Raw genomic sequence first — 22,082 nt, 5'->3', positions numbered from 1 at the left:
TGTAGTTTGAAGTGGATATAAATCTTCATTCGTGTTTTTACAAACGATTCCAACATCTCCTCCTGTGGGAGCAGAGGCTGCTGTATAAACAGAGAATGAATGACAAGATTTCAAAATAGATGTAATTACTGAAGTTTCTTGACAGAAGTTATAATTGTTGACAGACAATTTACAATAATCAACACTTTGTCTTTAGACACGTTTATGTCAAAATGCTTTTATACTGTGCTAATGCTAATTAGCATTACAAGTGTTTCCCATTTACTTCTCAGGAATGACTCGGTTTCTCTAATCAAGTGAAATCACATAATATCAAACCTGGTTTACATGGAAACAGGTTAAAGGTGCACTGAAGATAAAACAGTTAACAGATCAATGTGAAGTACAATCAGTTCAGCTTGTGACTGAAAGATTCAGTGAATTCCACAGAGCTAAGTTTGCAGCATTATAAAAATAGGATGTGTTGCTCGATCAGCTCTTGTTCATACATGTAAAGCTCACATTTATTTTTGTTGTATATTTGTTTTAATATTTAGTGAAAAAATTAATACATAACTTTTAAAATGTATTTATCGATGATAAACTGTTAGATTAGCATTACAGGTTAGCACTAACTCAGGTTAATTAAGCTCCTGAATCTCCAGCAGGGAGAAATGTTATTGTCAGTGATTCTCCCCCAACTTCAATAAAAGAGCTGTAAATATTAATACTCTCCTCAAAACAAGGAATTAGAATCACAGACTGTAAAAAAATCATTAAGATGCTGTAAGTTGAACATGGCGGACTGGAGTGTTTCCCGCTTACAGTTTATAAATCCATTGGCTCACATTTCAGATATAAAAAAACAATATACAAAATTCCACTGCTTGGTATCTCTACTGATAGATCCCATTAGAGGAAGGACAGGAAATATGTTTGGGTGAAGTGACCCTTTAAGAGCCACCACGGCTTTTAGAAGCGCTCTATAAGAAATTGTTAAACGTGATTAGAAAAAGCATATTTTGGTCAGATGCCCTTCTGTGGGTCACGTTCCTCCTGCCAGCAGCGGAGACGACTCCGAGGCTTCACGTTTGTGATGATGTGAACCCGCGATGCTTCCATGTGGAGAGTCGTACAGGTGGCTGCTCTTCAAATCTACCTCCGCTCGCAAGCTAATTTTCTACATTAAAACAAAAAAGGAAATGTTTGTCAGTAGTATCTGAATCCAGATCTTTGATCATAAAGCAAAAGGTAGATTGTTCAATCAACCACACTTGTGTCTGTATAATATGAAACTGGGCGTGGTTAGACTAGCTTAGCATAGAGTCTTGAAGCAGTTAACCTGGATTCGTCGAAAGTTTAAAAATACACCTACCAGCATCTTTTAAAACTTTAACAGTTTTATTTAATCTGTACTAAAAAATATATTTGTGCAACAAGTTCCTGTCTGAAACCCTCATGGTAATTCTAGGAAGTCCCTGCACCCAGCCGAGAAATAGTCCGCCAAAACAAACCCCCCCCATAAAACCACAACTTGAGATTTGTAAAATCTTTGGATGGATTAAACAAAGAAGCACCAGGTCATCTGAAGCTGTGAGAAGATGAGACTAAATACCTGAAAATCTCTGATGTAGGTGAGGAAGAAGCTGATGAAGGAAAAGGCCAGAGACCACTCAGACACGGTGCTGATGAGATGAGCCGTGTAACCCTGGAAAAATTCAAACCAAATGTTTAAATATTAGAAAAAAGTTGCGTATCCATCCTAAGAACTAAAAGTTAGTCACAGACTTTGATGCATCTGGTCTAATATGATCCTATTGGAAGTGGCACCACGATATGAAAATTACATCCTCCTCTAAAGGTCAACACACACAAAGAGGACTACTGACCTTCTCTCCAGGAGTCCAGTGCATTTTGTGAGGTAAGTCCACTCCTGGTAAACTGCTGTACAAGATGACTGATGATACAAACACTGACAAACTGTTAAAGATCACAAATCATTATTTTAAAAATGTGTTCAGAGAAGATCTGAGAGGAGTGTGTCTCTAAACACCTTCACTAAAAACATCCTCAGTGGTTCGGATCAATACAACTCTGCTCTTACTGACTCAAGTCGACTAACTCTGCTGGACTCTGTGTTAAAGGATACTGGAGATGATGCTGCTCAGGGTCCAGACTCCGATGCCGAGGCGGATCAGGTAAATGCTCCTGCTGTGGACGTGAGGTTGCATCTTGAGCGACAGCAGCATCTGGACCAGGATGTAGAGAGCCCCGACCCCGAAGGTGAGCACCGCACCCAACAGGTGCATGGAGAACAGTGTGGTCTTCTGCTCCGACACACACACACACACACACACACACACACACACACACTTAAATTTACTGCAGACCTTGCACAAATGTGAACTGATCCAGGATCAGCAGCACTCACCTGGAAGTTGGCGACCACGCACATCCCGAGGGAGCTGATCCAGCCGAGCAGCAGCGCCAAGCGGTTGAATCTGTGGAGCGTTAGCTTGTCCTCACCTGTCAGAGCCTCCACCTGTTTGTAACGCACGTAGACCGTGGCCATACCTGCAAACACATCATCAGTTTAAATACATTTCTGAAAATATATACTTATTGATCGGTGCTGATAGATGATATGGACAAGACAAGGGAATATATATATGTTACCTAAAAAGGCCGACACATCCAGCATGATGCCGAACACACACCTCTCTGGTGCCATCGTTCCTGTGTCGCTGCAACACAGAAGAAGTTTGACTTATTGAGTTCAACAGGGAAAAAAGAGTAGAAACAAAAAGATCAGAAACTTTTTCAAACTTAACATCAGACTCTTTCATTTGTTCTAAGGCCCTTTAGAGGGAATCAAATACAATATGCTTCAAGTCTTTTCATGACCGAGAGATATAACGGAGGTGAGGCGTAGTCCAGACTCGCACCTGATGTACGGCACAAGAGGATCCACATGTCTCAGCACCACCGCTGTGATATACGCAAAGACGAAGGACGCCGACGTCCAGACGACCAGAGCGGCGGGCAGGAAGCACAGACCCTGCTGGAACCACCACATTGCCTCTCCACCGTGTGTGTGTGTGTGTGTGTGTGTGTGTGTGTGTTGCTGGTTCACTCCGCCCTGTACACAACACACAAAGAGTGACACACACTCATTACACATATACAACACACTGCTGTAATCAACATCTGCATTCTCTCCTACAGAACATGACATTTATTATTCCTTATCTTGTTTTTTATTATTTGCATGTATGAGTACTTGTTTGTACTTTTGAGTTTCTTTGGTTAAATTATATTTAAAAAATATAGAAAGTAAAAATGTTAAGAATTGGTCAAATATGGTTTTAGTGAATTGGAGTGTGATCATGTGACAATATTTATCGTCGACTTCCTGTGTAACGGAGTCATCAAAGGACACAGATCAGCAAAGTCCCTGTGATCTCAGTGCGGAAATGAAAGTAAAGAAGTCAGTGGTCCTCACTGAAACCAAACTCCATTTAAAAACCTGTCAATTTTACGCTTTTGACCAACACTAAGCATCACATAACATAAAGTACCGCGTTTACTTGCACTGAAACTATCAAACACTACAGGACACATGTATCGGCTAACACTGGACGCACATTCACACACGTCCGACTAATATACAGTAGCATTAAGCTAAGTGGTTAGCAAACACTATGCAAATGAACATCCGCTAGCTGGATAACGTTAGCGAGCTACACGGGAGTTATAAATAAAGTTTCTAGAGTTTTAAGCTCATCTGCTGCTGGACTGAAGAAACGAGATAAAACATGACGCGTCACATGAACACAAACATAATGAGACTCACGTTACTCGAGTCCAGTGACGACAACGATCCTCCTGCGACCACACGAGTCCCCGAACCTCAAACCAGAATCCGCGACGATCAAAGTCACAAAGTGATTCTGAGAGTTTCCTAGTTTGAGCGCGTGACGTCTGAAAGTTCACAGACTCGATGTTTATTGAGTCAAACACGACAGAGGGCTCAGTGACAGCACACAAGGGCTCCTGTGCCCTGCACCGGGACTCACAGGCAGATCTACGGTGGCCGATAGAGCCGAACGCGATGCAAATTACCGCAAGAAAAACACACGCAAATACAACGAACATGCGCAAACTAAGACAACAACGTCGTCGATTTGACGACATGTGCGCTGACACCAACACAGAAACGCGCTGCAAATAGCGAAAGGACAAAGGTGATGAAGCTGCTGTAGTTCAATTCTGTCATCACCACTGACGAGCAGCTGACTTCAGGTTAAGAGGTTTTCCTGGATTTGCATGTTTTTTCTATTCGCCCTCTCTCAGCCACCGTACCTTCTATTATTCTATGCATCTCCCCAAATTCTAAAAACACACATAAAAATTATGAAGTAAATTAATCCTTCTAAAGGTTTATTTTACTCTCTAAAATAATACTGACTCTACAAACCAGGGCTGAGATAATACATGATATAATAATATTGATAAATGATATTATCTGATCCAGGGTGCAGCTGAAATTTATCAAAAATAGATTAAATGACATTGCTTTCCTTAAATACAGTCTGATTAAATATTATAGATGTTAGATGAAGGCTTTAAATAAATCATAGAGACTCAGATCAGCAGATGGAAAAGTTCAATAAAATCCAAATACAACAGACAGATTATGTTCAGGAGCAGTGACGGTGAACACCTCAGAGACGAGCAGCAGCCACATGTCAAATAAACAGGTTTTTATTAACAGGAACAAAGTTTGATCCGATTCTCCTCAGTCACCACCTTAAAAACTGTGATGTCGTCATGTGACCTCATCTCCTGCTCAGTCAGGCCACGTGTTCAGCCTCAGCAGTTGTGGTTTGTGGGGGAAACTTTGTGCCGATCACATAAAACAAGAAAATAAAGTGGTTCAGTGAAGTAGAATAATCAGTCAAAACACGGGAAGGAGTGAAACATTCACATGAATAACTCACGGCAGCAAAGTGGTCGTTCAGTTTAAAGATTATCTTGTAATTTTAAATCATCAGCAAATCCCACGAAAAGACGATCAACCAAAAACATCCTGTCCCTCAGATGAACATAGTCAACGAACACATGGGAACATGTTACCTCTGAGCCGAGTGCCACAGACTGTGAGAAATCAGACTCAGGTCAAAGTCTTTGTGTTTTCATGGAATTTGCTGAGAAGAGTGACGATTAAAAAAACTAAAACACCAGGTTGAGATGAGGGAGTGACAGAGAGCAGAGGAACAGTGGAGAGATCGGTAACAGCAGCAGCAGCAGAGTGAAACTAAATCAAAGGAAACACTGATTCAAAGCAGCAACTTTAACATATATTGATCTTATTACTGAAAAATGTGAGAAAATCTGAACACAAACTTCAACATGTGAGCTCAGTGGTTCACTTACATTTGTGAAACTCTGAATGTTAGCGACTAAAGACATTCTTACATGTGCGCACAGTGAATATTCATATATTTACAATAAAACAAATAACAGAGAAGAAGCCTTAACCGAATAAAGCATTTAAGAAAATATGACCTATAATAATAAATAAACACAAAATGGCTCCCTGGTTTCAGGTGAATCCCACGTGCTAAGTTCTGAAATGTTTAAGAAAAATTAAGTTTCCTCCAAAAACCACGTTCTACTGATGTGAAACAGTCGCGTTGCATCCTGGGATGTGCAGGAGATGAAGTTGCTTTAAAATCATATACATGAGAGAAAGTTTTATAAATGTTCCAAAGCAGGACTTTTAAATTAAAAGAGAAGCACAGAAAGAGTAACAGTTTGGTATTTACAATAGCAAAAAGGTAAAGTTATGCAAATATTACAAAAAATTATAATGAAAAGCAAAGAGTCTGATTCATTTCCTATACATTTTCTTGCACATGAACAGTTACAACACACATAAGTTTCTCTCCTCGGACACGATGAGTAGCACCTGTACTCTCCTGAAGTATTTGCTCTGTGAAACCATGAGTTTGTCAGAAGGAGATTTATCGTTACTGGGGCAGAAGAAGATACGAATTCAATTCTGCACTGGTGGAAAAGAAAAAGAAACAATAACAGTAATACTCCAGTATCTTAATATATATTATTTGTCCACACATTCAGTTGGCAGAAGCACTTACTGTACACAACAAATCGTCCTCTGTATCTCTATGTGGATAACAGAGGGAAGAAAAGATGAGTGCGACTAACGCGGAGGGGGGGGGGTCGGGGACAGAGTCAGTTAATGGCCGGCGTGTCCTCAGTGAGGAGCTGAGCTGAGCACTGAGCAAGGCTTGATTTTGAAAACGAAAATGTGAAGATGGCAGGCAATCTGGTTGCAAACACTGACACAGTAACGCACCAAGTCGAAGAAGGAAATGAACTGTTGGAGAGAGAGAGAGAGAGAGAGAGAGAGAGAGAGAGAGAGAGAGAGAGAGAGAGAGAGAGAGAGAGAGAGAGAGAGAGAGAGGGAGAACCGTCACTCATTTACAGCAGAGAACCAGAAGCTTTTCACAACAAATAGAAAATATCCTAATAAAAGTGTAAACACGACCTTAACTGACTCTATTTGACCTTTGTTACGTAAAACATAACCATGACTGAGAACTTTAATCTGAAGCCTCGTGTGAACTTACCAAAGCAATCCACAACACCAGGTACTCGTCAATAAAACTATTGAAATACTGATCCAGGAACAGCAGGCCTGGCCCCAGGAAGGCTAAGTCGTGAAGGTGCATCTCACTTTTTGTCATATGTGCTACCTGTGGACAGACAAACCACAGTCAGCTGCAAACACAACTCTGCCAGCTTTCCCCTGCTGAGTGGAAATAACTCAAGTTGTTTGAAGGGACGTCGAGCTCCAGTTTTACACATCTGTGCTGTTTTAAATGTTGATGATTAAGAGAAAACTCATTCCAGATGTTTTACTTTCTTAACCAGCTACATACCAACAGTCTCTTTCTATGAACGTCAATGTGACGTTCATAGTAAAATTACCATTTTAACTGAATGTTGTCATCATTTGCACATCAGAGCCTCTTGTTTTTAAAGCCACAGAGTTGTTAATCTCACTCTCATTAAAAAAAAAAAAAAAAAAGCGTGTTTGACTTACAACTAATTTATTGGTGATTTTGGCCGAGACAAAACCGAACGCCAGGATATAAAGACAGGGATGTTTCTCGAAGAGCTGGACGGCAGATTTCTTGTATATCATCACCGCCAAAATTATCACGGAACCAATATGTAAGACTGGAGAGAGGACACTGGTTCCCTGAGGACAGACACAAGAAAAAGACAATAAAGACAGAGACTGTCAGGAGGCTGGAAAACCAGAGAAGCTGCTCTGACATCATCTGCAGAACAAACACTGATGTAACACTTAACTTAACTCCACCGCTTCGACATGATCACTACATGTTAAGAGGAAAGAAATCTCTGGTTTCTGGACTTACTGCTATTGTGGATCCGTTTTTACCGACACCTCCTGTAAAAATAACTCTGAAGTAATTGGTGCAGGAGAAGATGGCTCCTAAAAAAGTGCAGATGGCAGGAATCATTTTCATCTGGATGTTTAGGATCGGAATCTGGGAAACGGGACATTAAAACACAAAAATCAGGAAATGATAAAACAGTGCAGAAGTTTTGTCGATCATATAGTGAACGTTCCTGCTGGTGATTTAATCTGTGAGTACGTTCAGCAGCTTTACACCCACAATGAAAGCATCGTGAGTAATGTTGGAGACGTTCACTGACATTCTTTGTGTTTCTAGTAACAGTTTAAGTAAAACAGTCAAAAACAATGTTCTAGCTGTATCATAATTATATGAGAATTACATTAATACAGCATCATTCTCTTTAATCTGTAGGAATTAGTTACCAGTGACTGCCATAAAGCAGATCCTCCCACGGCGGCCAGCAAATACATGGTTATTATGAAGAGTTGCACCTCAGTCACATCAATGCTGAGCGAGAGGGGGAGAACAGAACATTTATAATAAAGATTAGTGACAACGACAAGCCCACGGCCGTCCTGCAGCCTTGTTCCACAACACACTGCTGCACAAGGGGCTGATGGGACGCTGCTGTGTTTGTGTTCTTCCGCACAACACAGGTTAATCTCGGAGGTTGAACAGGTGACATCAGTCACATTCCACTGGCTCATCTTAAGAAAACCAAACTTTAACAGCACAAGAAGCCAACTGTCTCTAAGTGAAGCTCCACATTTAGAACCACACAATGCTACATCCACCAGAGAGCTAATGTTTTTGATTTCATGGATTCTTTCCTGACAACATACCGCATCCTCCCACCGGGTTTCATAGTAATCCATCCAGTTGTCTTTGTGTGATCTTGCTTACAAACAAACAAACAAACATTGGGACATTGGTGAAGCAACTGGTGACCTACAATGTGTGAATTACTGAGCGTCAGAGAGAAGCAGGTGTATTTATGAACTTTGGACAGAGCCAGGCTATCCGTTTCTAGTCTTTATGCTAAGCTAAGAGAGGCTAAACTGAATAACATAGCCTGGTCTGGTTATGTGTATGTGTGTGTGTGTGTGTGTGTGTGTGTGTGTGTGTGTGTGTGTGTGTGTGTGTGTGTGTATGTGTGTGTGTGTGTGTGTGTGTGTGTGTGTGTGTGTGTGTGTGTGTGTGTGTGTGTGTGTGTGTGTGTGTGTGTGTGTGTGTGTGTGTGTGTGAGAGTCTGGTCTCAGTGACATGGGTCTAATTTATAAATGTCAAGAAAAGTCACATCCCAGCTCAGAGTTTTAAATTGCACTGGTGCGTTTGGAAAATTCAGCTTCCTTCAGATGATGTTACTGAACATCTGAAATCTGAAACAGACTGAATTTAAATTCTCCATGTGCCTCAGTGGAGGTCAGAGGTGATTGTGGAGGCAGGCAGTCGGCAGCCATGCAGCAGAGGTTTACCATCATGTTCCACAGGCACGGACCCACAGAGGCTGTGAGCATCTGTGATCCAGTGAGACAGATCTGCATCTCTGTTATGTCAAATCCACACACATCAACATTTACACCACATGGAACTGATAAAATCCATTAGAATAAAACAAGATGATCTGCTTTTTCATTCATCTTTAATGATATGAACTTCACCACTAACACACTAGTGTATTAGAACCATAGTTCAGTGTATATTCAGGTAAAGCTATTAATCTTTTAATGCCTCCAGGTCGGCAACACGATATCTCAAGTTCACTTTGAGGGAAGTTCTTCAAATTTGGTACCAATGTTTACTTAGACTGAGGGACAGACTGAAAGGTCGAGAACATGATACATCAGGAGCGACCTTAGAGAATTTAATTACATCTGGCACCAACACTCAAGGATGACCTGATTAGACTTTGGGAGCTGTCCTGTTGTCCATCTTTATATACAGTCTATGAAAACATATCACTAAGGACGCACTCTAATCCATGAGAGGAGCGAACTTCACAGATCAAATCAAGCAACTCACATGCCAAACCGCAGCGTTCCTGAGACGTATGTTTGCCAGTGTGCACAGTAGAACATAAACATCCCAGCGAAGCAGCAGAAGAACATCCAGTCCGGGTTGGTGCCCATTTGCACTGCTATACTGGTTCCCAGCACCACAAACACTGTGGGGACGACAACGACAGAGTTTAAACAGAGCTCCAGGTTTACTGACAAACAGCTTAACAGGAAACAGACTGACCAGTGGAGAGGGAGTCGCAGCCGTGGTCAAACAGCTCACCCAGCGGAGAGCTGCTATTAGTGCGTCTGGCCTGTTTCCCGTCAATGGCGTCCAATGACTGGTAGATAAACAGACCCACGGCACACAGCAGGTACGCCCAGAGAGGAGCCTGAAACAACACACACACATTCACATGGAGCCGGGGTCACTCTGCCTCACACATACATACATCTGAATGAAATGATCAGTTTGCTGAGTGTCCGTTCAGTGGTACACTTCAGAAATGTGTTTAGGTTAGTTGGATCAAATTAATTAATTATCAGCAGCCTCCATTTTAATTTGCTGTCAGTGGAAACCCAACACTTCAGTGTAATGTACATGTAACTATATTAATTCAGTCAGTGCGACAACAGACACGAGATGCATTCATCAGTCAACAATATTTTTTATTCATCTCCAGCAGCTGGAGATGATCTTGTTCTGGTGACATTTTGTTATGAAACAGTAGGTGGAGATTTATCTGAATAATTTAAAATAAAAAAAACAGGGATTAATGGATGGATTCTAGCTGGTGGGATATATATTGTAAAGTGTGCAGTGTAGGGTTGTGCCCTCACCTGCTCAGTGGCAGTTGGGCAGTAGTAGACGAGCACGAGGGTGGTGAAGACATTGGTGGCGAGGCCGATGATGGTGATTAAGTTTGGGGCGATCCAGGACGGGACACGTCCCACCAGCCATTCCCAGTAACACTGCATCAGAGGCTCCAGCAGGGAGCGTCCTGCACTGCTGTACCTGCAGGGACAGACATCAGCCACATGAAGACTTCATGACTCAAACTCACCACCTGAAAAGGTCCGTAACTACTGGTGATGATGTCATACTGTCAACACATCTTTCATCCCAGGAGCATTGGGCTCAACAAATATTCAACCCACATCAGACTGGTCCGTCCATCTTTAGTTCCAAACGTATCACGATACTAAACAACAGGACTACACAGACTTACCTGTGCTCCTCCAGTCTCTTGAGCTGGTGTCGGGACAGGGGGGGCGAGGGCAGCTCAATCAGCCTGCGCAGAACTCCAGGGGCAAGCCAGCAGGCAGCCTCCATGCCAACGCCCTGCCCAGGGTCCTTGTCCCGGCCAAGGCTTCGGCGAGAACGCAGGCCCCCCCCTTGCTGCTGCCCCGTGGTGCTCATGGAGCCCTGCTGCCTGCTGGTCTGGTCCCTGATGGCTCCGGCTCCGGCTCTGCCACTGTCCTGATGGATGGGGCTAAAGATCCACAGTGGGGCTGGATGATGCTGGATGATACCTACGAGCAAAAAACACCCATCACAAGACTATCCTGTTCCATCACAATACCTGTTTTACACAGCACAGAACCAAACCTGCACCAAACACAAGTGATTCTGCTGGAAGACAACTTGAGCATTTTGTTTATGCTGAGGTTGAGCAGAGTCTATCAAGTCTCAACCTTATGCTGACAGTAAGTTTTAAGATATATAATAGAAACACATTTGAATCTATAAAGTTGACTAATTTGTACACAATCATAAATATAAGTACTCTAAACATGCCTGATTCTCTTACAGCAAGATTCAGGAATAATCTCTCTTGAACACGACGCTCTATCTCACAATGTTAAAGAAAGTGAAGTTCTCGTGAGATCTTACTTACAAACCAACCAACCAACCAACAAACACGTGTGAAAAATCATTTCAATATTTGATTCACAGCCACATACTTCAAATGGAAACGCCTAGAATTATTATTTAACATATTCTCCTGCACTCACCAGCAGTGAATAACAACAATTCCTGATAATCGCATTCATTAAAATGAAGTTACCTGCACGTAGATTGATTAACCGATGAAACATGTCAAGTGAAACATCCTAGTTACTGCAAGTGAAAGTGAAACTGATTGAGATCCAACAGAACAGGTGATAAAATAAAAACATTGAGATCTTTAGTAATTTAACGTTTCTATGATTAATGAACTTGTATATAAAATAAAACCTGAGCACGAGTCCTCAGCTCGTTCTCTGAAGCTGCAGGTGTTTCTGAACATGTCAGACCAGAGTCCGTGTCACAGAGCAGCAGCTCGGGCTCCGAACAGAACCAGCTCTGAACCGTCACACGTGTTGTCGTCACATGTGTTGTTGTGGACACATGACGAAGAGCGTGTGTTACTGCGGAACACGGGAGCAACACGCATGTCTGACATGTTCCATCTGCGGGCGAGGGTCGGCGGCTGACACGTCACATGCAACGCACGTCCCCGTGCAGCTCCGCTAACAACATGTTGTGAAACACTGTCAGTGTCACAGACTGCTGGCCACCGAGCCGCGGCTTGCTAACTAGCTTAGCTGCTCGTTAGCCAACTTCCCATTCCCACTGACTGACCGCTGCCGCCAATCATTAGCCGTGTTAGCTTCTTCCGTCGGTTTCCTCTCACGTCTCCGGCTTCGGGTGGACGGAAACCTCGCGGACACGCTCGAAACGAAACCAAACTCGACGCCTGCCTTGCGCGTTAGCCCGGACTAGCCTGACAAGCTAACTGACGGGGGTAGCATCGACTGACCTGACCGCCGAGAGGACGAGAGCCGCGGACAGTCCGAGGGGCGGTGGCGGCGCGTGGAGCCCACAGACAGCGCCTCTCTGCCGGTGCTTGGCGTCTGGTGTCCCCGGTGTGAATCGAGACAAAATACCGAAGGCTCATCCGGAGGATCCACGACCGGTGTCACGGTGGTTGACACGGGGAGCTAGTTCACGTTAGCCGCTAAGGAAATATCGCGAGACTTCGCTTGTCGTATGCCCTGAGTTCAGTCTTTCAGGCGGGCAGACCGAGCAGAGGGCACACCTCAGGTCAGCTGCAGGCTGTGACCTTTCCAAAACAAATACAGTGGAAACTGACTCGTTTCATTAGATAATTTAAATACATTAATGTGGATGTCAGGAGATAATATAAACCTATTATACTAAATTTGATTTGTGTTGATTAATTAATTGGCTCACAGAAATAAAATAATGTAATAAACAATATACATGAAAACAATAAGGGCCTCTTACACGTCTCTTTTGTTTTGCATCTTCAGCCTCGTGTACGACACTTCAGTATCTTCATCTCAAGGAGAAATGTGCAACTTGAAAGCTCTGTTGTGTAAAGTCAGCGTCACGTTAGCAAACGCTCGGCCGGTGAACAAACATAGTTCAGACAGAGGTTTGATGCACAAACACAGACCACATCCGTGCAGCCACAGAGTTTAATAGAAATGTTCACGAGATAAAATCACCGCCACTCAAATCTTTGCTGTACAGCCACATGTCTCTTCACAGAGAATCAATCAGACAGGTGAGATCATTAGTTTCATTCAGTCTGGAGGTTCAGTTGAACAGTTGTTGTGTTGTGGAGAGAACACTGTGAGGACAAAGTGCTGGAGGAGGTTGATCTGCAAACGAACATGTTTGACTTTGTCTTTGGTTGAGAATAATGAAGATAAAGCAAACAGATTAAAATCTGGGTAAGTTTGACTTTATGTTGTTCCTTTCGTGCTCGGTTCCGAGGACTGCTCCTTAAAGACCTTTTATTTTTTGCTTGTAGCGAGTCCTTGATGTAAATATGACTGAACATTGAGACATTTGTGCGACTCTGCACATCAACAGACTTTCATGCAGCTTTAACTCAAAGACTCTCTCGACTAAAACTTTAATTTCTTGCAACATTTGGATGCATCTGCAGCAAATGTGTGTCGTTTATGTATCATTGTGCTTTATGTGTTTCATTGTTCAAATGATGGAGACAATAAATATTTATGTGTCTGCGGACTTCTTCACAGAGTCAGGCCTCTGTGTCCGACAGCTGAGTCAGGTAGGGGTTGTTAAAGAAGTCTCTCAGGAGGCTCTGCACCCGGGCGGGTCGGGGGCCCGGAGCATCAGGGACCATCGCCGGGTTCAGATCCAGGTCCAGGACCTTTGCTTGGCTGAGAGCGGCGGAGCGGGTCTGGGCAGTGTGCAGCCCCTCGATGGCGCTGGACAGCCAGATGAGCCTCTTCAGACTCTGGATGTTTCGGCCACGGTCGTGCAACAGCTGGTGTTCGCTCACAGCTCGGCGGCTGCAGGGAGACGGAGGAGAGATCAGTCAGTCAGGATCAGTTCATCCTCAGTTCACAACTCAATCAACATCCAACGATCAAGATGTGAAACATGTGGAAGCAAAGACTGAGACTAAATGTATGTATGAATGTGTCTTTTCTTTTTTCAGGAAGGGAAATGTGTGGAATTATTTTGTGATTCTGGATCTTTGTGTCTTCAAAAGATTATTTCAAGCGGAGTTCTTCATCTTATGCACTTTAAATATTCTCCTTCTTTTTTAAATTCTCCCTTTGTCAGTGATCGTGACTCACAACTGTGAATATTGAGCTCATTTTGTGTCAAATCATCAAATCACACACAATAAATAGCAGTTTATTCTTTTTTATTCTATGTTTATTCTCCAGTCTCATCAATATGAATCTATTTATTTATGATTGATCTGTAGTTTGTGCATGTAAAGCTGATGTACCTCTCGTTCTGTTCACACTGTGCTGCTGTGAAGACGACGAGCAGCATGACGACGAGCCACTGCACAGATCTGTGGGACATCTTCACGTTCTGCAGCACAACAACAAGAAACCCACATCACGACGTGTCATGAAAAGAAGAAACAACAAGAAGCGTCGTCCATTTACTAGTTGACAACAATTTTAACTTGTGACCTCTTCAAATGTAGAACGACCGATTGTCAGTTTATTTATTTCGGGGTTGTGACCAGTTTGAATTCAAAGTTTGAAGAAGTGAAATTTGTCATGGATTCACATAAATATAACTTTGAAGATGAACTTCTCATCAGATTCATCTTTAAGCTTTGTGGCTCCGTTCTTAGACATTTTAAATAAATCAACACTTTAACAGATGTCACTTGAAATAAAAGAAAACATGTTGAAATAGTGTAAAATAAGAATAGAATAAGAATCTGACATGGAAATTAATTGTGAAAATCCCATATTTCACTTTTAGCTTTGTTAAGTAATGACTCTTTAAAATTTTTGAACAGCTACATGAACAACTGTAGAATCTTTTCTTCTTCTCCTTAATTTTGTATTTTTCAAAAATTCATGCAAATCCAACAAACCAACATTTTACAAATTAATAAATCCAACCTCACTGCTGTTTGAACACAAATCACCACATTTACACAAATAACTTTAAACAGAAGAAAACATCTCAAATAAAATAATAAATGAGTAAAATAAAGAGCAAAATAAAACCTTTTGAAAAAATGAAAACATTCAACGTTCAGCTTCGATAAATGACGATGGTTAAAGGTACTTACATCGTCTGTGTGTCGTAACAGCAGCTCCTCTAATGACCACGATGCACGAACTGACTTCAGGTTCGACCTCAAGACCTTTTATAAAGCCACACACACACACACACACACACACACACACACACACACACACACACACACACACACACACACACACACACACACACAGGGGCTTATAGGAGTCACAACAGATTCAAAGTGAGGCCTTTGAGTTGCTAATGAAACAGACGTCAGCGTCGTCATCTCTCTGACATGTGAGTTTTGTGTCTGTGCAGAGAAAATATCGAATGTTTTTCAGGTTATTTGTGTTCGAACAAAAGCCCAAACGTCTCGGTGCGTCTCGGTGTGACAGTGGAGGAGGTTCACGCTCTCACAGATGCTCTTTACATAATCAGGTACTTTTAAAACTCAGGAGGAAATTCAATTGAGGGATTATCGTTTCTCCCTTTTCTGCTCTAATCCAGCAGCGTTTCCTCTTGGGAAGATTCGAGGGTTTTGGACAAAGAGGAGTTTAGAGAAAAGCGGCTGAATGGTTTTCCTGATGTTGAGGATGCAGCCTCAGGGATGAGTCAGTGTTGGAGAAGTGAACAAACTGTCTGTGGGTTGAAACTTTTGCCTGTTGTTAAGATGCCTGTTGCCTGGAGCTCTCCTCCAGCTTCTTGACATCACCACCACCAACCCCCCCCCCACACACGATAACTAATCAACCCGTGCAAACTGGAGACTGTGGTTGCCGCGGTGCCACCACAGTCATCGTGAGAGACGCAGTTGTCTTGACAACACCTTCCTGGACGAGTTTCCATCAGTGAGAAATGTAGGACATTACAGAGGCTCGTGGGCGGAGGGATGAAGTGATTTAGTCCATTAAGGATAAACTGATAATGGTGTGAAGATATTCTTCTCATGGACGGAGAAGAAAAGAAGAAGAGAAAGCTCATATCTATATTTATCTGTAAATACATATCTATATACATATATATATATATATATATATATATATATATATATATATATATGTATAGGGAGAGAGAGAGAGAGAGAGAGAGAGAGAGATGGCCCCTTAAAGAGCTCATATCACTTTGCTCCTTGAACTCAGACCTTCTATCGTCCCTAAAGTCTCCAGAAGTGAAGTCGGAGCCTTCGCGCTCCTCTGCTGTGGAATCATCTTCCAATAAGACAAGATTTGATTGACGGGTTCGATTGAGATACGAAGATACAGAGCGTTGATCAAAGTGCAGATGGACAGATGGACAGATGGACTCCTTCAACTCCTTCAACTCCTTCAACTCCTTCGTTCAAACCCTCGAATCAAAAGCAAATTATCATCGACACAGAAAACGTTTTCACACATTAGGGGAGTTTTCCTAATTCCATTGTCGTTCATGTGCTGATGTAAATAAATGTTGACAGATGTCGTCATTTTCTGACGTCACTTATCACATGAAGTCAAAGGATGGAGAATTGTTTCTGATACAACCAACTCCTTTACTTTGTTGACCTTCATCTTGACCTTTAGCAGATCAGCTCACACACACACACACACACACACACACACACACACACACACACACACACACACACACACACACACACACACACACACACACACACACACTTACATCCTGTCTGAGTATTGTCTCTGTCCAGTGAACTAGCGTGAGACCAGCAACGAACCATAGAATCATTTACTCAGATAAAACTGTCACATCTTTCTTTTCTGCAAGTTTACAAAACTTCCGCCTTTTTACTGTGAAAGTGTAAAAACGAGGAACCATAAAAAAATAAGTATGTACAGTGTAAAACTGATTATATACAGTGTGACATCATTGCTTGTGTATGGAACTGAAAATGCACATATCTACCACAAGGCAGCAGGTGTAGAGCAGCCTGCGTCCACACGGTGGCAGTGTTGCACTGAGCAGCTGAGAGCAGCTGAGGAGGAGGAAGGGGAAGAGGAGGAAGAGGAGGAGGAAGAGGAAGAGGAGGAAGAGGAAGAGGAGGAAGGGGAAGAGGAGGAAAAGGAGGAGGAAGGGGAAGAGGAGGAAGAGGAGGAGGAAGAGGAAGAGGAGGAAGAGGAGGAAGAGGAAGTCTTGTTTCATCATAGCAGGAGCTGCAGAGTCAGAGTCAGCCTGAAAACACTGAGGCTGATAAACTGTCAGAGTGAAACTCATGTCCAGTGGATGTGAGGCGTGTGTGCTTAATTCCAAAAGATACGTAACAAGTTCTCTTGTCTCAGACGTTTGATGCGATATTTTCAATATAATTAGAGATTTAATTGTATTTTTGGAATCTGTCGTCATGCGCTGGAGAGAAAAGAGGAAAAAAGCGCCAGAGAGATTTAATGAAAGCAGCTTCGAGATCAGACGAAAGCTTTTCATGTCTTCACTTTTACTTTTTTATCTTTTTATCACTGGTGGGTAAAATCTACTCCATGATTCTGAAACAGATCTTTGACTCATGATGAAAGAGTTTGTAATTTACTTTAAACATTCTCTTCTTTCTGCAAATGAGACAGAAAAGATCAAATATTTATAAGTGTCCTCAGATCTGATGTCTCCTTGTTACCTCCACTGAGGATTTGTTATTTAGGTTTGTCTGTCTCTCTGTCTTTTTGTCTGTCTCTCTGTCTGTCTGTCTGTTTGTCTGTCTCTCTGTCTGTCTGTCTGTCTCTCTGTCTGTCTGTCTGTTTGTCTGTCTCTCTGTCTTTTTGTCTGTCTGTCTGTCTGTTTGTCTGTCTCTCTGTCTCTCTGTCTGTCTGTCTGTTTGTCTGTCTCTCTGTCTGTCTGTCTGTCTGTTTGTCTTTTTGTCTGTTTGTGAGCAAAGTTACACAAAAGCTACCAGATGAATCATCACCAGATTTGGTGGAATGATTAAATTTGTGTCGGAGAAGAACCCTTCACGTTCTGGTGCAGCTCTGGATCAGGGGGCGGATCTCGGAATAGTTTTTCTCTTTCTTTAACCTTGAGAAATTGGACGTTTTCCTACATCTGAGTCGATTTCTCGGATCTCGGATGAAGCTCTGTTTGCATCGGGGGCGTGGATACGGTGTGACCGACGGCGAATAGCATCCAATGGCTGCAGGTCGCAGATGCAGGTGGGCGTGCAGTGTCCGTGAGCTCTCAGTCAGGCTCCACCCCTCGCTCCTCCAAATATGGTAGCGTCTGGTTACGATAAACAAAGATGGAGAAGATGCCAAACTCAATGTTTGTTCGGTCGAGATACAGTTTGGAGCCCACGTCCATATTTGGAATAAAAAGAAAATTGGGAATAAATTAAATTTATTGAATGTGTATAAAAAGAAATCACAAGTGAACACAGATTTATTTCAAATCCCAATGGCTTTATTTTATGTATATAGATTTGTATATATTTATATACTATATATACTGTATATACTTTTGTAACAACTTTTACTCAGTTGCTTGATTATCATCTTTTGTTCAGCGTAAGTTCAAACGACATGACACTAAGACCAAGGCATTCCACATGATCATATCTTACAAAAGAGTAAAGAAAACGTGTGCGTGTGCACCTGTCGTGCACACACACACACATACATACATCAATGTACAGGTATCGTGGTTCTGTTTGTAGAAAGAACTGAAAAAAAAAAAAAAAAAAGACGGAGACAGAGTGAGAGTGAGAGGAAGTGAGAAAGCCAATGAGCCACTGGAGCTGAACTGGAGGATTGTGTTGCATAGATCGAAGCAAACAGGAGGAAGATGATGGACAGGAACCGACGGGATGAAGAAGGTGACGCACACACTGAGGAAACACACCTTCACACACACACACACACACACACGCACACACAGGGAAGCACAGGAAGTTTTATTCTGGCTCACACACACTAAACCCAAAGTGAGCTGAGGCTCATGGGAATATTTGCAGTTTTACACGTGTTTAATTACAAACTAAGATTTTGACCTGACGATTGAGGCCTCGTCTACACTCACGTCATGTTTAACTGATTACTGTCTACACAACTTTTTGTCTACACAACTTTCTGTCCACACAACTTTCTGTCCACACAACTTTCGTTTCACAGAATATCTCCTTCCAGACGAGAACGCCAAACTCCCAGACGTCAGACCAGTAGGTGGCGATAAAGTCTACATCAAACAATCAGTCAAACACCAGAGAAGAAGTCTGCGGTCTGATTGATATCGGTTGAGGTGGTGCCGCTGCTAATTTAGCAAACTTGGTGAGAACCAATCGTAGTGTGACGTGAACTGTGATGTCATTGTTTTAAAATCGTTCCGTTTTACACGAACACACAAAAACTGAAGTTATTGAAAATCTGCACTTCGGGGGCGTTTGTTAAAATCGACGTTTGTGATTGGACAGGAAACTTAAACGCTGAGGGAAAAGTTTCCGCATCAGTGTGGACGTGAAAGTGTGAATCCGATTCAACCTCACGACCACTAGATGTTGAGGTAAAACCTCAGAGTGAAATCGCACGGTGTCGCGGGACGAACATTCTTTATATGTTCGTTTATTTTCTGTCACAGAAACTGGACATTCTGATGATTCTGAAAAAAGAAGATTGTTTAAAAGTAAAGTAAAAAAAATACACAACACAATTTGTTAACTTTGATTTGAACGAACCTGATTGATTTGTGTTTTACCAAATGAACTATTTTAAATTTAGAGATTAATATTTAGCTTTTGCAGCTTAAAGCTCAAACTTTTAGGTGAATGTACTAAATGTAAATTTGAATAAACAGTTTGTCTTCTACAGAATTGTTTGTAAAATGTGACGACAGAGTCAAACCCTCATCCCTCTCCTAAATGTTTACGCAGAAACACAAAAGGTCTGTTCAGCTGAATCTCCAGGGAGGAAACTCACAGTAAACCTTAGTGAGCGGGTGTAAAACATAAAACTTGTTTTCCGGTTTTAACTCAGATCTTATTTTAGCATAAAAGCTTAAAACAGAGGAAACATCCGACATCTAACAACTTGAAACCTGATTCACATCTGGTTTGATGATCAGGTGCAGATACAGATCCTCTTCAGAAGACATCGGCTGGATTTAGCTCCTTCGTGTCTCGTGGTCGTTTTATGGCAGCGATTTTAAACCAGTTTACCGCAAATCCAACATCACCATGACAACAAGACGACTGTCCAACAGACTGACACTGACGTGAAGCGGAGCCGACTGATACTGATATCAATTGTAAAATGTTTGTTTTCCAACATGAACGCGTGGCGTCCGTTCACCCACGTTCTGAGTCACAGCTCTGACCAGGATGCACAAAAATCTGTATATTTAACTGGAGCTTAAAGAACTGGTCAGAAAAGTCATTGAGTTTTCTGACGATCAATTATTCAATCAATTTGCTCTTTTCTTCATCATCTGTGAAGATGGAAAACATTTCTTTGGCTTTTTTTCTAACAAAGATTTTGGAGTTTCTCACTTTTTTCTGATATTTTAAGAAAAAAAACAATATATTGATCAATAAAAAACATGATAACATTAATGATTAATCAAATACAAATACTCCTTAGCTGCAGCCCTCGGTATTTAAAGTACTACTTGAGACAAAATACGTTTCTTCATGATCATATCTCTTAAATATCAACATATCAATCAGCCTCCGGCATCAACACAGACGCTTCACAGGTGAGCGACAAAACTCCATTATCCTCATGTCTCTCCCCCACCTGGCCAGTAGGGGGAGGCAGGAGGATAATGTGTGGATGGATGTGATTGGTGACGTGATGACGACGTTACTGTCAACTGTCATGTCTCCCTCCTCCTCTCACTGCACACGAGTGGGTGATGAGTTCAGGACAATATGTAGATCAGTGTGTGTGTGTGTGTGTGTGTGTGTGTGTGTGTGTGTGTGTGTGTGTGTGTGGTGGGACAGGGGGATGGAACAGTTGGGGGGGGGGGGGGTTAGCTGTTCCGTTTCTGGATAAATGAGACGATGGAAACAAAAAGACGAATCTTCATCTTTCATCAATCCATCCATCAGAAATCACAGTTTTAATTTTCCTCAGTGTGTTTCACCTCACAGTGCAAATACGTGTGTGTGGTGTGTGTGTGTGTGTTGTGTTGTGTGTGTGTGTGTGTGTGTGTGTGTGTTGTGTTGTGTGTGTGTGTGTTGTGTGTCTGGGGCATGTGTTTGAGATTCATTTGAAAAACAAGTCGAACATTTGTGATGTTTCATTCCATACTAAAACATGCAGAACACAGAACATTGAACACATATACTGAACAGTTAGTTTTATCCAAATGCAGTTACTCTTTTTTTTTTTTATCTCTTTTCGTACAGAGTGGCTTTAGGCTACACAGAACACGACGGAACCAATCGCACCAGGTTGGACATATTGCTTTAAACCACCAAATTTGTATATATGTCATGCATGCCACATAGATGATATTATGTTTATACAAAAATAACACCAACGCCTATTACTGTGTATCATAGTAATTACAGAAAACAAATCATTTTCAGTCTTTTTTTGCAATGAAGTTCAACTGAGAATCCATATATATATGTATATATCTATGTATTTATATCTAATATATATCTATCAGTGTATTCATATGGAATATATATATTAGACATAGATATATAGTTACATCATATAAATATATAGATATATATGTCGGGTGGTTATGACTTTTTCCAGGTGTGATATTCCAGTTCTTTTTTTTAAGTTGTGAATTCTGAAGTGGATGTGAAGGTTCTCCAAAGATTTCCTTTAAAATCCAGCGACTGGAAGAAGAAGCAACGCAGTCAAAATGCAACGATGACCGGATCAGAAGCGGAGAGTTCCTTCTCCGCACAGAAGTCCTAACGGCAAACTTAGCTCTGATGTCCAGAAACGAAAGCTTCAGAAAACTCAAACCAGGTGAAGACTTTCAGTCTGCTGCTGAGTCTCGTCCTGTCTCGTCCTTTTTATTTGATTTGTGACGTGGCTGAAACCAGAAGCACAAAGAAAAAGGGTCTGATGGGCCGCGGGCCGCACTGAGCGCCTGGCGTGAGATGTGAGGGCAACCAGTCCAACAGACGACCACCGCAGCCACACC

At 42.0% G+C, this 22,082-nt stretch overlaps 3 protein-coding genes across 3 annotated transcripts; all 3 read right to left on the bottom strand.

Annotated features, from left to right (window-relative positions):
* Positions 1–116: 116 nt before the first annotated feature.
* Positions 117–4,318, bottom strand: dram2b (DNA-damage regulated autophagy modulator 2b). The gene is made up of 8 exons (XM_020107187.2): positions 3,833–4,318; positions 2,925–3,118; positions 2,656–2,723; positions 2,411–2,553; positions 2,129–2,306; positions 1,869–1,951; positions 1,595–1,687; positions 117–1,159 (listed from the first exon to the last, which is right to left on the bottom strand). The coding sequence occupies exons 2-8, from the start codon at positions 3,053–3,055 to the stop codon at positions 1,025–1,027; spliced, it is 831 nt and encodes a 276-aa protein (XP_019962746.1). The 5' UTR covers positions 3,056–3,118; positions 3,833–4,318; the 3' UTR covers positions 117–1,024.
* A 409-nt stretch (positions 4,319–4,727) lies between these two features.
* Positions 4,728–12,646, bottom strand: cept1b (choline/ethanolamine phosphotransferase 1b). The gene is made up of 10 exons (XM_020107181.2): positions 12,256–12,646; positions 10,681–10,984; positions 10,292–10,466; positions 9,696–9,843; positions 9,477–9,618; positions 7,877–7,961; positions 7,452–7,583; positions 7,112–7,270; positions 6,636–6,761; positions 4,728–6,382 (listed from the first exon to the last, which is right to left on the bottom strand). The coding sequence occupies exons 2-10, from the start codon at positions 10,869–10,871 to the stop codon at positions 6,260–6,262; spliced, it is 1,281 nt and encodes a 426-aa protein (XP_019962740.1). The 5' UTR covers positions 10,872–10,984; positions 12,256–12,646; the 3' UTR covers positions 4,728–6,259.
* Positions 12,647–13,512: 866 nt separating this feature from the next.
* Positions 13,513–16,546, bottom strand: pth4 (parathyroid hormone 4). Its single transcript, XM_069517413.1, has 3 exons — positions 16,532–16,546; positions 14,236–14,324; positions 13,513–13,786 (listed from the first exon to the last, which is right to left on the bottom strand). The coding sequence occupies exons 1-3, from the start codon at positions 16,544–16,546 to the stop codon at positions 13,513–13,515; spliced, it is 378 nt and encodes a 125-aa protein (XP_069373514.1).
* Positions 16,547–22,082: the final 5,536 nt, after the last annotated feature.

This window comes from Paralichthys olivaceus, chromosome 2 (genome assembly GCF_024713975.1).
Source record: "Paralichthys olivaceus isolate ysfri-2021 chromosome 2, ASM2471397v2, whole genome shotgun sequence".
NCBI classification, from domain to species: domain Eukaryota; kingdom Metazoa; phylum Chordata; class Actinopteri; order Pleuronectiformes; family Paralichthyidae; genus Paralichthys; species Paralichthys olivaceus.
Note: the sequence above shows the minus strand (reverse complement) of the source record. Positions and strands in the feature narration are given on the sequence as shown.